The sequence below is a fragment of the Bacillus rossius genome, chromosome 7 (assembly GCF_032445375.1).
Source record: "Bacillus rossius redtenbacheri isolate Brsri chromosome 7, Brsri_v3, whole genome shotgun sequence".
In the NCBI taxonomy this organism is placed as follows: domain Eukaryota; kingdom Metazoa; phylum Arthropoda; class Insecta; order Phasmatodea; family Bacillidae; genus Bacillus; species Bacillus rossius.
Window position 1 is genome coordinate 59,128,692 of NC_086335.1, and position 16,045 is coordinate 59,144,736.

General features: G+C 42.6%; 2 protein-coding genes across 2 annotated transcripts in view; one reads left to right on the top strand and one right to left on the bottom strand.

The window, feature by feature from the left end:
* The window catches only part of LOC134534133 (calmodulin-A-like), an 84,447-nt gene that overhangs the window by 16,479 nt on the left and 51,923 nt on the right, over nt 1–16,045 (top strand). The window lies entirely within an intron of this gene.
* On the bottom strand, nt 425–14,888 carry LOC134534132 (troponin C-like). The gene is made up of 7 exons (XM_063372231.1): nt 14,767–14,888; nt 12,106–12,136; nt 10,511–10,654; nt 5,058–5,174; nt 3,032–3,163; nt 1,535–1,571; nt 425–584 (listed from the first exon to the last, which is right to left on the bottom strand). The coding sequence occupies exons 1-6, from the start codon at nt 14,767–14,769 to the stop codon at nt 1,543–1,545; spliced, it is 456 nt and encodes a 151-aa protein (XP_063228301.1). The 5' UTR covers nt 14,770–14,888; the 3' UTR covers nt 425–584; nt 1,535–1,542.

The window sequence follows — 16,045 nt, forward strand, 5'->3', positions numbered from 1 at the left end:
CTGCTGACTTTCACGTCGTCTGAACTGGTTTGCCTGTGATTAGATACTTCTTTGGTTGAGGATTTCTTATTGGCCCGGAGTCGTGGAGACGGAACAGTGATCCGATAGCAAAAACAGCTTAAAGGTATGATTATTTTAGTTCTAGCGTTTCACGGACAGAATCCGCAGAATTTTTTTACGGTCTACAGTCATTCTTTTGCTGTATGCTGTTCTCGAGAGAAATGATTCTATGTCTAAAGATCTAAATGTAAACTCTACCACGTGGTTGCTGTTGGGGATTTTTTTTATTGGTCTAGACTACCTCGTGGGGCGTGGTTGAAACCATCAGGCAAGAGTCTCGTTCGCTGTCGGAACTAACCCGGACCAATAAATGGCCACCCCTGACTAAAATTATTAGTTTGGTGAAAGTATGTAGACTAAACGATTTTCAAACCTTCACTTTTATTTGAGTCATCGTTATTCTACAACATTACAACGTAATAGCAACAAAATACAACAGGTTAAATGCAAGATGATTGATGTGCCACGTGTTCTGGCTTCAGGAAGATCTGGAAAGATGCGTGGACGCAAACCCAGCCGCTCTCCTGAAGGAAAACAAATCAACACTGCCGTCAGTCATCACACAAGGCTATGAATACTGGGATAACGTCAACACAAACCTCTACACGCACAAGGACAATTATAGCAAAAAAGCTCTCACACACTTGTTCAAAACGAGTAATTGCTCGACCACGCACAGTTCATGCAAGCAAATTATATTGTATATGCATATAAAACTTAATATATCTGCACCTCGGAGAAATAAGATACTATGTCCACTTTTGGAAAAAATACAAATTTAACCATGCACTTAACCACCGTTTTTATTTACATAAAACATTAATATCTACAATATTTTCAAAGTTAACATATTTTTGGTAGAAAATAGTTGAATAAATAAGCAAGACATTATTAAAAATTCTTTAAACTGCTCTCTTGAAGGGAAAAAAAAATGTGACATAGTGTCTTATGCCTCCGAGGTACAGATATATTAATTGCAAAAAAAGAAAATCAGAAATGCAACGAGACGGTGCAGTTTTCTTATTTTTTTCTCATACAGCGTTAATTTTTAAATTGCCAGCGAGCGCGTCTTTCGTCGTGCAGCTGGGCTTAAACTATGGCTTAATGTCTCGTGGATGTCAGGGGCGCGGCGAGAGGCGACCAGGCGAGGATGGAGCACTGGAGGAATGAAATGGGCAAAGTGAGGGAACGGCAGTACCCTGGGAAAACCCGCCCGGTATCGTCCGCCACGTTTCTCGTTCGCGAAATGTTCGCGGATGGGAGTCGAATCCGTAACACTTCGGAGTCGAGTGTTGTGAGCACCCAACCACCGTGCTTCTCCGTCGCACAGAAGTACGGTGATTGGAGCAATCAATCATCACTACTCCTTTCGATAGCCAATATAAATCTAATCATTTTAACAACAGCATTATTTTAAAATAATTTAATGAGTAAAAAAATAAAATAAAAGATAAAACAAATTCAATCCGCTTACCGTATCAATTAATCACCAGTCATCATTTCCATGAACTCTGAAAAAAACAAAATTACATGTAAAATTAATGTATAGTTTCCTTCATTGGTTTGACAAAAGTTAAGTCCTTTACATGTTCACTTTTTAAGAAGGGTAAACGTTTCCCTTCATAAAAATTATATATTACGTAACTTCATTATTTAAGCTTGCGCAAAGTTTTTAAGTAAAGATAAAGTAACTTCTGGGCTGTTGGTGTAAGTTTCTACATAAAAAAATAATCATGTATATCTCTCCTGAATTTTTCTGAGCCCGAAAGTCATGCGCATTAATAATACTTTATAAAGGCCTCTTGTAAGTTAAGACTAAATTTGCAACAAAAATATTATTTTGTTATATGGCATGCACACGTCGGCGTACGATGTGACTTTATAATTTTCGAGAGCGCCAAAATAAAATACAGCCAGGATGTCGTGTATTACTGACGCATTGATGAACTTAGTATTTCGTGTTATAACACAGAATATGTTAGCCAAGAAGTCAGATGTGATACAACAAAAACACATTGGGTGAGGATTCTAAAAATAGTTGCGGGTTTCTAGCTTTACAGCTCACGTTACCATTATTTATTTACGGGTAATTGGCAGCAAATTCGGCTTTGCAGTTGCAATCCATACCAGGCAACAATCTTTCATTTTTGGTGCAAATGCGGGTTACGATTTTTTGAGCAGCCAATGGCCGAGAAGCTGACGACACTTCAAAATTTTAAAAGACACGACAACAAAACTTAAATCATTCAATGGGGCTCCAAACACTTTTATTTCGGCTCATGCTTATGAATTAACTTAAATCATGCATATCAAAAACATGATGCCAAAACCCCGTTCCTTTTCATTCGGGTATGAGCGTTACCCATCAGATATCAAAAACAAAAAAAAAAAAATTATGTTACAAAACTAAACCTTACTTCTTTTTTCCCCCTAATAACGGGCTGTATTAGGCTTAAAACATGACTTCGAGGCTAGGCACTAAAAATACTTTTCCAAAATTCATCAAACAACTGCAAGTTGTAAACATGGCGCTCTCGAGGAGAATCCGTCGTTTATTCCAAGTTGATTCCTTCGTTTAAAAGTCAGTAAATTTACTAAAAAATTTCTAAAACAGCAGAGACCCGTAAATTCGCGAATTTTGGCTAAAATTCAAAGCCTTATGACTGTTTTACCAACACGTATATATATATATATATATATGTTTTTCCATTGGCTGATTTACAAGTCTATTTTTCTTTTCTTTTAACGGCATCTTTCACGAGGCAGGAAGGTCCATGGTGCCATGCAGTAACAAACGAAAGAACAAACTACAGCTCCATTTTGGAATGTTTTCTAGAAGGGGGGGGGGGTTGGAGAAGACATTTCTTCCCCCTCCTCCCAATTACCCCCCCCCCCCCCTCCTCCAGTTGCCGGGACCGGGGAGCAAAAGGCGCGGAACAGGCGCGGAACAGGCGCGGAACAGGCGACCCACCGTCGAAGTCCACCGTGCCCGAGCCGTCAGTGTCGATCTCGGCGATCATCTCGTCCAGCTGGTCGGGCGTGAGCTGGTCGTCCAGCGCCATCAGGATCTCCCGCAGGCTGGACGTGGGGATGTAGCCGTTGCCTGCTCCGCCGGCAACACAACACACACACACACGTGCCGCGTGCTTCTGCTGTGGCGGAGACCTCTACCCCTCTCCCACTCTCCCCCTCTCCGCCCTTTCCCCTCTACCCCTCTCCTCCTCATAACCTCTCTACCTCTCCACCTCTCCCCCTCTTCACCCTTTCCCCTCTACCCCTCTCCTCCTCTACCTTTTTCCCCTTCTCCCTCTCGCCCTCTCCCCCTCACCAACCTCTCCCCCTCTTCATCACTCCCGCTCACCGCCTGACCCCACTCCCCCTCTCCCCCCTCTCCCCCTCATCCCCCTCTCCCCCTCACCCCCTCACCGCTCTCCCCCTCTTCCCCTCTCCCCCTCTCCCCCTCTCCCCCTCTCCCCCTCTCCCCCTCCCCCCCTCACTATCATCCTACCGGCAAGCCCGGGGCCGTGCAACGTATTTTCAACAAGATGGGCAGTGATTTAGTAAATATGTCTTTCTAGAAAATCAGGTCCCAAAGCCGGGTTTTTTATTTTTCTTTTGCGAAAAGATCTGAACACTTATTAGACTGCAACAAGGTAAACCCGCACCTGTGATCTCTTCCTTGTGATTGGCGGCCGTCTGCGAGAGAAGTCGTTGTCTTATTTGACCGAACTACTCAGGACGTGTTTACTTCCGCACTGAATCACTGTAATTGGTGGTGTTACAATCTATATGCACCCGGGAGAAACTCGCCCGATCACGAGACACAGACAATGCTACAGTGTTTTAACTTTCAGCTAGTCTCAGAATCTTTTCACGAAATATGCATGCCCCTAGCCGTTGCCTTATTTGTAGAGACCTGCAAAATTCGCGGTTTCGATGGCCTTCAGGATAGACTACACATACCCCTGTACACTCGGGCAAATAACGCAAGTTCATTGGCTGCCGACTTGTAAGTCGTCTCAGCTGGTTTGTCTGTGATTCGATCCTTCTTTGGTTGAGGGTTTATAACTGGTTGAGATTCGTCCAGATGAACAGCAAGCCGATAGCAAAATTATCCAAGAGGTATATGTGTTTGAATTCTAGCCTATCACCGAATGAATCCGCGAATTTTGCAAGTCTCTACTTATTTGGTTGGGCGATCCAGGACGCGCGTTTGCTTCCGCACTGGGTGGCTGTGATTGGTGTGCCTGCATTACACATTGAAACTGAAGTAAACCGAGCCAACCACTAAACACAGGAGATTCTACAGTGATTGTTTTTGAACTCACGGCAAGTTTCGTAATCTCTTCGCGGGAAAAAAAAATGGATGTCCCTAGCGATGACTAGAGACCCGTAAAATTCGCAGGTTCACTTCGTGTTATGCTAAAATTCAAATAATTATACATTAGTGCTGCTTCTGTCATTGGTTCACTGTTAATCTGGAGGACTAAGGGCCAATTAGAGACCCTCACTCATAGAAGTGTCGAATCACAGGCCACCCAGTCGAGACGACTCACAAGTCAGCAGCCAAATGGACAGTTGGCATTTGCCCGAGTGTGTGGAGGATATTGGAGTCTATCCTTAAGGTCATTGAACCCGCGAATTTTTCCGGTCTCTAGTAGTTACTAGTGAAATGTATTTTTCGCGAGAAAAAAAAATATCTGAACGCTTTTTAGACTGCAACAAGGTATGCCCCCGCTAGCGGTTGCAAGAGAAGTCATTGCCTTATTTGGTTGGGTGATTCAGGACGCGTTTGCTTCCGCACTGGGTGGCTGTTATTGGCGTGCCTGCAATAGACATTGAAACTGAAGTAAACCCAGCCAACCACTAAACACATGAGATTCTATAGTGATTGTTGTTTTTTTTTTTAACTCACGGCAAGATTCGTAATCTCTTCGCGGGGGGGAAAAAAAAATGGCTGTCCCTAGCGATGACGTGCGTTCGGACCGGGCGCTCACCTTCCTTGTCGTAGAGCCGGAAGGCCTCCTTCAGCTCCTTCTGCATGACCTCGTCGTCCTCGTCCAAGAAGTGCACGGCCACCTTGCAGAACGAGTCGAAGTTCAGCTTGTCGCTCTCTGCGGGGAAAAAAGGTCGAGAGATCACGTTCCATCCGCGTCGCTGCCGTTAGCTTTAGAAACACACACAACCTACAAACACACGACTACGGACGCCTGTATTTCGCGAATACATTTCGTGTCAAGGTGTTTCACAAAATACTGCAGCTTTTCTCCTCTGTGGTTATCGGCTGAGGTCGGTGAGAGGTGTCGTCCCGCTCTTGACGGGGCCGATGAGAATGTGGTCAACCGTACTGCTGCACCCCTCACAATTTGCCATGACTCTTAGAAAAAGCTGCAGTGTTTTGTGAAATACCTTGACGCGAAATGTATTCGCGAAATACAGGTGTCCCCACTCACGACTTATCATTAGAGACCTGTAAAATTCGCGGATTCATTTCGCGATAGGATAGAGTCCAAATACCTTTGACATTATTTTGCTTCAGTGATTGGACCACAGTTTATCTGAAGGACTCTGGGGCCAATGAAAAATTTCTTTAACAGAAGAATTAGCGAATCACGATCATCCCAGTCAACAGGTGTTACGATACGAGTCGGTAACCAATCAGCAGATGTAATTTGCGCGAGTTCATAGAGGATCATGGAGTCTATCCTTTAGGGAATTTGAAATCGCGAATTTTACAGGTCTCTGCTTATCATTGTCTGACGGGTTCACTGGGTGTTTTGAGGGGTCCCAGTGTGATGCGGGAGATCGGGGAAGGCGCCAGCAGCGCTGATAAAGTCTTAGGGCTCAGGACACGGCCAACGGTCTGGTCAGCTGAGTGTGGTAGAGGGGCTGAGGCGGTGACTATGCTGGGTTGGTGGCCCCAGCCGCTAGTCAGTGCCAAAGCTCTAATACCCTCCCGATCAACAACAGGTAGGGATCCCTAACAGTTCTGTAATTTAAAAAGCTCTGGAATGTTTTAAAACAGAACAGGGAGATACTCCCACACTACCCTTCAAGGGCGCATATTGGGAGGGGGAACGTTTTGAAATGCCGGCCGCAAGGTCGGAATATATCTGTCTGACTTATGCCTGTTCCAAGTCGCGTGCTTCCAAGGTTAGGACGATTTTAAGTTATGTGGTTTGACATAACGTTTTCCAGCAAACTCGGGCAGATTTCACGTGTACCGTGTGACACTAGCGCTCCCTTTTATCGATTACTGAGAACAAGATGGCGGCAGCATCTTCTGGCAGGTGATGTGTGGTAACTAGCGCTCCTAGTAGCAAGCACTGCAAATAAAAAATGGCGGCTACACCCTCTAGCGGGTGATGCTCTTATTCCTTCAAATTGAAAAGTTATACAAGTCCGATTATGTGTGATATTATTTTATATGCCCTATTAAATTCTCGTTGTGGTAAATGTCGCAATGGGTGTCGGCCTTGTTGTGATGATTCTAAGTTACGACGCTTCTAAGTTTTGTGGTTCGGCGTTGTGTGTTTGTAAGTTACTAAGTTTCTAAGTTGTGTGTTGCTAAGTGGATCCATTTCGCTCAGCGCTGCCGATGTCGTCTGCGCATCGCCGACGCTGGCTAGCGCGTCAAACGCATCGTTGCCTCTGTCGCTGGTAGCAGTTACACACCAAATTTATTTGCGGAATTAAAAAAAGAAAAAAATGTTATCCATTACTGTTCCGGAATGAAATGATTAAAATCATTAGTTTTCATTGAACTAAAACATATTTTTAACTTAAAAAGAAAAATGTTTTTAGCCACGAAACAAGCACTTAAAACTATATATATATATATATATATATATATATATATATATATATATTACAAAATCGGCAATAATTTTCTTTATTTGGAGGAGTTTGGAAACTTTCATGTAGGTTAGAAAAGATTTCAAATAGGTTGAAATTGAGTAGTTGAATTTTCTTCTGTATTCAATAAAAAGTAATGAAATCGAGTAGTAGTAAAAACAAAAATAAATATATATTCCAACTACTTAAGCAATAAAAGTTTTGTTTTTCAAATCATTTGCGCTAAATAGCTGTTAAACATAACATACAAGCAAATTCTGCACCGTTATTTTAATTGGAGAAATCTCAAGTATAGTTATTATCTCTGTGTGAATCCTACACAAGCATAGATAATTTTATGGATGAATTATAAACTACCATCTTTTGAAAACTTGTAAACTTTAAATTTATAGGAGTCGTCGGCAAGGTCTAGATTTAAATATTTATTTGTTCTTTTAAGGGTATGATATTATTAACGCTATAATCTGCTAAAGGTTTTTGGCACGGCTGTTCTTAATCCCCTTTAATATTAAAATTTGTTGTTTCGAAATGGGAAAGTGCATTTGCGTGGGATAGCCAGTGAGCGCGCTCTCTCTCTCTCTCTCTCTCTCTCTCTCTCTCTCTCTCTCTTTCCTCTGGCTTTAAAACCAGTGAATTTAATATAGCCGCTGGCCAAATCCCGCCATCATTATTACGCCCCTCGGGGCTATTCACGCAGAGTATTACTGACGGGGCTGAATACCGTCATTGAAAGGCGGGTGGAGGGGGGGAGGTCAGATAGGGAACAATGGGACCATCGGGACCGTATGCGCTCACGGCCGCGCGGCTGTAGGGTTTGTTGAGTGAGGAGGGGGGGAGGGTGTCGGTGGGAGGGGAAGGGATAATCCCCCCTCCCATTGTTCCTGACCTTAGCCCCGACCCCGGGGCTGACAATCGGCGAAGGGAGATAATTAGCCGCTGGGTCCGCGCGAAGGGAGAATACGCGCAATAAGTACACCTGCCCCCCCTCAACCCCTCCGTCAACCACCAGACCTCGGTGCGAAGGGGTGGGAAGTTTCCGGAACCCAGCAGTTGCGGACCCAGCTTTGTCTTTCGGCTGGAGGGATCGGATTACCTGGGAGTAGAGACCGGAAAAATTCGCGGGTTCAATGACCTTCAGGATAGACTACAATATCCTCTACACACTCGGGAAAACGCCAACTGTTCATTGGCTGCTGACTTGTGAGTCGTCACGACTGGTTGGCCTGTGATTCGACACTTCTGTGAGTGAGGGTCTCTGATTGGCCCTCAGTCCTCCAGATTAACAGTGGACCAATGGCAGTAGCAGCACTAAGGTATAATTATTTGAATTTTAGCATAGCACGTAATGTACCCGCGAATTTTTCAAGTCCCCACCTGGGAGTTTCAGGTGGCATGCAATACCTCCCGGTTAAATGGGAAGTCAGAATTTAAAAAATAAAAAATAAAAACCTAAAAGGCTATTTTGACGCTTTCGAAAATAGATTTATTTTTGTAATCGCTCCAGCTTTTTTTCTTTCAGTTATAAGTATTTTTTGAAAGGTAGGTTTAAAAAGCTAATCAGTCTCCGCCCGTCTGTAGCACCGGGTAGGTACTTGATACGAACCCACGTGCAGCATTCGGATGTGTTTGCTCTTATTTTTTATTTAAGAGGTACGTGCGCCAGATTTACCTGACGGTATTAAGCTGGATCGTATACAGGTATCGATAAAAAAATTATTTCCAAAAAAAATTCCCCCCTTTTCCACCGTGCTTCGACCAAGGAAGAGAAAATTAAATTTAACTTTGCAGATGAACGCACTGTTAATTTTTTTTGTATGCCATGCGCTACCTCTTATGCAGAGAGACCTTTTTTTTAAAACGATTTGATTATGGCTCACGATAGATATTTTCACGTAGTTTTATCCTAAATTATAGACGTGAAATGCTTTAGGAAAGTACCTACACCCTTAATTCCACCGCCTGTGTACCGCCGAGAGAAAGTAGAAAAAAACTCTGTTCTTTTACAAAATATTTATATGGTAATCAGTTTCCAAAAAATAATTTGTATTTCTACGTTACTTTATACAATACATAACTAAAAAACGTTTTTCTAGATAATAATGAGTATTTCTTTCGAAAATTGCCACATTATTATGTAAGTTAATTTATGTTTCAGTCAAGTTTTATTTTTGTTAAACATGGAAAATATATTCGAACATTCAATTATTTGACTTATTTTGTTACATTATTCTAATTTAAGTAGGTAGTTAATACTGGAAAGTTATTCAGGGAACGGTTTACAAATTAAAATTTAAATATTGGAGGTACTGGGACAAGAATACGAACCCAGTGTTGCTTCGAACACAATTTTGCAGTGAAACAGTTGTTTTCATGTAAATGTACAAATCTCTGTAATTCTACGTTAAATATTTCATTTCTATTTCCCAATAATGAAAAGGGAGGGGGGGGGGGGTTGGTTGTAAAGTCGGTTTACGGACGATAATTTTACGTGATAACGTCCTTTATAAACAGTTGACAAAACAGTTGACGTGTAAGTTGTGTGCTGCCACTGTCTCTCTTCTACTCGGACGCATCGGCCGATGGAGTGGAAGAGAGAGAGAGATGCGTCACAAGCCGAACGCTTAGGCCGATCGTGCCTCTCTATCGCTTGTTCCGCGCTCTCGCTTGCCACGCTCGGCTCAGGCGGAACGTGACAATGAGTCATGCTTTTTTCGTGCGTGCAGCCGGTGTTCATCGATTTATAAGTAGGGACACTTGTATTTCGCGAATACATTTCGTGTCTAGGTACATCGCAAAACACCGTAGTTATTTTTTGTAGTTATTGGTAGGGACCGGAAAAATTCGCGGGTTCAATGACCTGTAGGATGAACTCCATAGTTCTACGTACACTCGGTCAAATGCCACCCACAGATTGGCTGCTGTCTTGTGAGACGTTCCAGGGTAGCAGCCTGTGATTCGATAAAGCTTTGGTTGGATGTTGTTTCTCATTGGCCCAGAGTCATCAAGGTGAGTTGTGAGCCAATAGCAGAGGCAGCACTGAGGTATAACGATTTGTATTTTAGCCTATCGCGAAATGATTTCGCGAATTTTTCCGGTCTCTAGTTATTGGCTGAGGTCGGCGAGAGGTGTTTTCCCGCACTTGACGGGGGCCAATGGGAATGTGGGTACCGTACCGCTGCACGCACACGATTCGCCATTACTCTAAGGAAAAGCTACAGTGTTTCGTGACATACCTTGACACGAAATGTATTCGCGAAATACAGGTGTCCCTATTATTTATAAGTAGAGACATGCAAAATTCGCGGATTCATTTCGCGATAGGCTAGCATCAAAACAACTATACCTTCGTACCGCTTCAGCAATTGGCCCACATTTTATCCGGGGAACTGTGTGCCAATGGGAAACACTGAACCAAGAAAGTGCCGAATTACGGACAGCCTAGTTGAGACGTCTCACGCGTCAGTAGCCAATGGACAGGTGTCATTTCCGCGAGTATTTAAAGGACTGTGGAGTCTATCCTAGAGGTCAATGAATACGCGAATTTTGCAGGTCTCTATTTATAAGACGTTAATCACGTCAAAAATTGAGAGCGTACCGTCCTTGTTCGCCGCCTCCAACAGCACCTCCAGCTCCTGTTCGTCGATCATGAGGCCGAGCGTGTTGAGGATGGTGCGCACCTTCTCCTTCTCGATGCCGCCCTTCTTGCCCGTGTCGAACATCGAGAACGCTCGCCGCAGCACTGGAACAGCGAGGACACGTCCAAGGAGCAATAGTGGGCGGACAACCATGGAGGCACGAAGTTTGGGAGTTGAGGACACGCCATGGAGTAAAACTGATCGAAGATTGCGGAGGGGCTTGACGACACGCCAAGGAGTAGATACTAGTGGATGGATACCATGGAGGTACAAAGTTTGGGAGTTGAAGACACGCCAAGGAGTAATACTGGATGGATACCATGGAGGTACGAAGTTACGGAGTTGAAGACACGCCAAGGAGTAATACTGGACGGATACCATGGAGGTACGAAGTTACGGAGTTGAGGACACGCTAAGGCGTAATACTGGAAGTGGACCTTGATGGTACGAAGTTTGGGAGTTGAGGACACTCCATAGAGTAAAACTGGACGAAGATCGCGGAGGGTGCAAGTACGGGGCTTGACGACACGCCAAGGAGTAATACTGGATGGATAGATACCATAGAGGTACGAAGTTACGGAGTTTAGGACACGCCTAGGAGTAATAGTGGACGTAGACGTTGAAGTCTGGGAGTTGAGGACACGCCATAGAGTAAAACTGGTCGAAGATCGCGGAGGTTCGAAGTAAGGGCTAGAGGACACGCCAAGGAGTAATAGTGGACGTAGGTCATAGAGTTACGAAGTTTGGAGATATTAGATCATTCCATAGAGTAAAACTGAACGAACATCAGGAGATGGAAGTCAGGGAGCTGAGGACATGCCATAGACTAATACCGGGTGGACACCATGGAGTAACGAAATTTGGTATTTGAGGACACGCCAAGGAGAAATAATGGACGTAGGAAGATAAGATACGATTGGTAGTTTTAAGTCACGCCACAGAGTCAAACTGAAGGAAGATCATGGAGGTAGGAGTTAGGAAGTTGAGGACACGCCAAGAGTAACATTGGTCGGAGAAAACAAAGGTACGAAAAAGAAAAAAGGACATATCGCCATCCGGTCTCAAAGTATAGGTACTAGTTTGAATTCTTTCTCTACTATGTGTAATAAATCCGTTGTTTTGCTCCAACTTTAGAGGTGAGTCTTTCCGACTTAATTTTTTTTTTCGCGATGGAACTGCAATTCGATTTCAGACACACCACTAAGTGGCGCTAGAGTATTTTTTCAGCTTAACAGTGAGGATAATTGTTCTGTGCACAGGGAAATAAATAAGACATGTGTTACCATTCCCTGATCTGTCTACTATAGTCAACAATTATACGTGTTTTATTATAAGCTCAAAGAACATTTTCAATTAACCTTAAATCAGTTTTTAAAAATATATATTAATTTTATACACATAAACTCACGAGAACTGTAGCTAATCATTTAATATCTGAATATGATGTGATTGCCTCAGAAAATATTTAATGTTGTTTCAGTATTCATCCACGCATTTAAATAAAGAATAATAATTATTGGCTTATACTGTGGCTAGGAAATAGATGATCACTTACTTGCTACTTGATCTTCATCCAGTGGCTCCGTCTGCGGAAAAAACACAAAGAAAACATGATTGAACCTAATATAAGTTTGTATAATTGCACGTTCTTTAGATGATTCTTACAATGGTGAATATTTATTTAAACTGATTTCATAAACTTGTTCCATTGCTGGTTTTACTTCCACGGAATTGTCTGTGCTGTCTAGGCATTTGACATTTAACAACAGCGTATAATCGCTTGTTCTCTGTGTGTTTATGTTTTCATATTTTCTGTCCTTTCTTGCGGTTTTGTATGGCAACAAATTGCAACCAGCAATGGAGTGTGTCCACGAAATAATTTCTAATAAAAATAGTTGTTCTCTATGTTATTAAATACAATTGAATTAGTTTATAAAATAATTTTCAAACAGGAAAATTATTCATAATTAATAGACTTTAAAGTACTCAAGTTTCTTCGGTTTTAAAGTTAAAAAACCCTTTCTTCTTTAAATCAAACTTCAGTACAGAATCCTGTCCTCACCAACACACCATTTTATACCTAAACTTATGTTTTGTTTGGAAAGTTTTTCTTTACAAACGCTATTTTATTATTTGCTTGTTTCCTTTTAAGAGCTTTTTTTTAATGCCACAGTTATCTTACTCCCATATTGTCATTGACGACTTCTAATCGGCTGTAAATGATAATTGTATGATTTTTCTCTCGATACGAGTCCTGGGTACTGTGCCCATAAGGATACACTCCGAGGCACCGTAACAGATAGAATTCAGTCTCACATGCCAAAATTTGCAAAAAAAAATTGCAACACTCGTCGCATCAGCATTGCAGAAAACAAGCATTGAACCCAAATACAATGTTCGCGACACATCTAACGGATTAGCGATACAAGATGAGCTTCTGTCCAAACATTTAATTTAAATTACGTGACCAAACGAATATTTCTCTGATTATTCTCTCATTTTTCACAAAAATTCATAATTCCCTGACCATTCCAGGTTTCCATTAGATTTTTCTTTTTATGGTGCTGAAATCCTTGCAGCTATCAACAACAACAAAAAAATCGTGACATTTTCGGATAGCTGAAAAATTATATAGGAACTAACTTGAGCACACGATATATTTATGTGTAATACAACAGACTCTGATAGTACCGTATATAATAACCTTTTGCCATTTTGGTGGTACTTTTTGGACATTCTACTATTGCTAGGTTTATTTCACTACCAGCATTGTGGAATCATTCTCGTAAAATGTTTGGAAAAAGGTTATTTTGACACGTCATAGAAGACCGAGAACAAACGGTAAACACATAACTCTCTCGGGTGTGTTGATTTCGTATGTTTACGGTAGTCAATGAGCGTTTGTTCTTCCTCGAGTGTAAGCTGAAAGCTGGAGTTAAGCCTGGTATGTAAATACACCGAGAAATTATCATGGGGGTAATAATTTATGGTGTGAATGTCTGTTGTAAAGTTGAACTCACTCTCGCTATCACGTTATTTGATTGATTTCTGGCATGGATAATATTTATTTAAATAACTTTCATGTGCACACACCATTGCTAATGTCACTGAAAAAACTCCAGAATATACAACTAAAACAACAAGACATATTAAGCTCTTATCAAATGTAAAATGCTTAGACAGCACAGAAAACTCTGCGAAAGTAATTTAGTTGGAAAACATAACACAGAACAGACATAGACATTAGTTAGCAAATAAATAAATAAATAAATAACTGTACAAAGGCTGATGCTGAAACGAAATCGCTTGGAGGAATCGCAAAAATGCCATCACAAATAAGTAGGCACTATTTAGGAAAGGCGTTAATAACACTTCAATTAGGAACTAAAGAAAGGGGTTTGTTCTCAATTGACTTCAGTTATTAACATTTCCAAGATAACCCAAATCCAATCCGTATTATCTTACCTCCGTTCTGAGCAAAGATGTTAACAAGACATCAGCCAGGAACTGAATAAACGGGTTCGTTCTCATTTTGACTTCAATTATTACCATGCCCCAGATTGCCCGCACCAACTCCGTAACTCTTTACCTTCATGGAAAATACACAGACTCTAAGTAAAGATGTTAACAATACTACATCAGCGCCAGGAACTGAAGAAAGGAGAACGTTTTCATGTCGACTTCAATTGTTAACATGCCCCAGATAAGGCCCGCACCAACCCAGTAACTCCTTACCTCCATGGAGAATACACAGACTCTAAGTAAAGAGGTTAACAATACATCAGCGCCAGGAACTGAAGAAACGTGTTCGTTATCATTTTGACTTCAATTATTAACATGGCCAAGATCGCCCGCACCAACTCCGTAACTCCTTGCCTCCATGGAGAATTCACAGACTCTAAGCAAAGACGTTAACAATACATCAGCTCCAGGAACTGAAGAAAGGAGATCGTTCTCATTTTGACATCAATTATTAACATGGCCAAGATTGCCCGCACCAACTCCGTAACTCCTTACCTCCATGGAGAATACACAGACTCTAAGCAAAGAGGTTAACAATACATCAGCGCCAGGAACTGAAGAAAGGAGATCGTTCTCAAGTTGACTTCAATTATTAACATGGACAAGATCACCCACACCGACTCCGCAACACCCCACTTCCGCAGAGATGACAGGGTGGATCCGGAATGTCTCCCCCGTTGCAGCGGCCACTCACCATGTTTCCGCCTCCTTTGTGTTGCCCGCTGGTGTGGGTCTGGTTCCACGACTCTTCAGCAGCGGGTGGGTTGTGCCACACTTGTCCCTCGAGGAGGGAGTTTATAAGGCGCGGACGAGGTGTCGAGGGGTCTGTGAGGAAGGGAGAGGGAATTCAAGACACCCACACTCGAGGGGGGGGGAGCTCTCCCGCCGCCTGGAGAACTTACAGTCCGTTGCGAGAGAGAGAGAGAGAGAGAGAGAGAGAGAGAGAGGAGCGGCGGCCTCGCAAATAGCAGCGCGGACGATGTCTCAACGACTGGAAGGGGGGTAGGACTACATCTTCCCGACACCCCTTTCGACCGCGTTCCACCGAGCTCGCAGCAACGTCGTAACGACTCGTAACTGCGGAGGCACCAACCGTGCGGCCGTAACTTGGGACGGTTTGTTTTTATGAACGGGAACTGTCGGGAACATGAGGCGTGTATTGCCATGTTGCACGGTGTGACGACTGACCGATAGGGTGGACAACGGCAGTAGCGTGGCAAATATATATATATATATACACACATATATATATATATATATATATAGGGGAATAGCTCCAAACCAGTGCGGAGGGTAAAATTTAGAAATTAGACATATGGGTAGAGACCTGAAAAATTCGCGGATTCATTTAGTGATAGTCTAGAATCCAAAAACGTTTGCCCTTTTACTGCATCAGTAGAGACCCGTGAATTTCGCGGATTCATTTCGTGTTATGCTAAAATTCAAATAATTATACCTTAGTGTTGCTTCTGTCATTGGTTCTCTGTTAATCTGGAGGACTGAGGGCCAATTAGAGACCCTCACTCATAGAAATTTCGAATCACAGGCCACCCAGTCGAGACGACTCACAAGTCAGCAGCCAATGAAAAGTTGGCATTTGCCCGAGTGTGTAGATGATATTGGAGTCTATCCTGGAGGTCATTGAATCCGCGAAATTCGCGGGTCTCTATGCATCAGTGAATGGGCCACAGTTTATCTTAATGATACTCGGCCAATGAAAAACCTTAAACAAAAGACGTATCGAATCACTAGCGCCCCAGTTAACAGGTGTCACGAGTCAGTAGCCAATGAGCAGATGTAATTTTCCCGAGTGCATAGAGGATCATGGAGTGTATCCTACAGGTCATTGAAATCGCGAGTTTTTCCGGTCTCTACATATGGGTTATGGGGCTCTTTTCACCAGGCTTAACATTCTAGACAAAGCATGAAATGCAAGAGAACTATCGTGATGAATTTTTTTTTAAAAAAAGTCC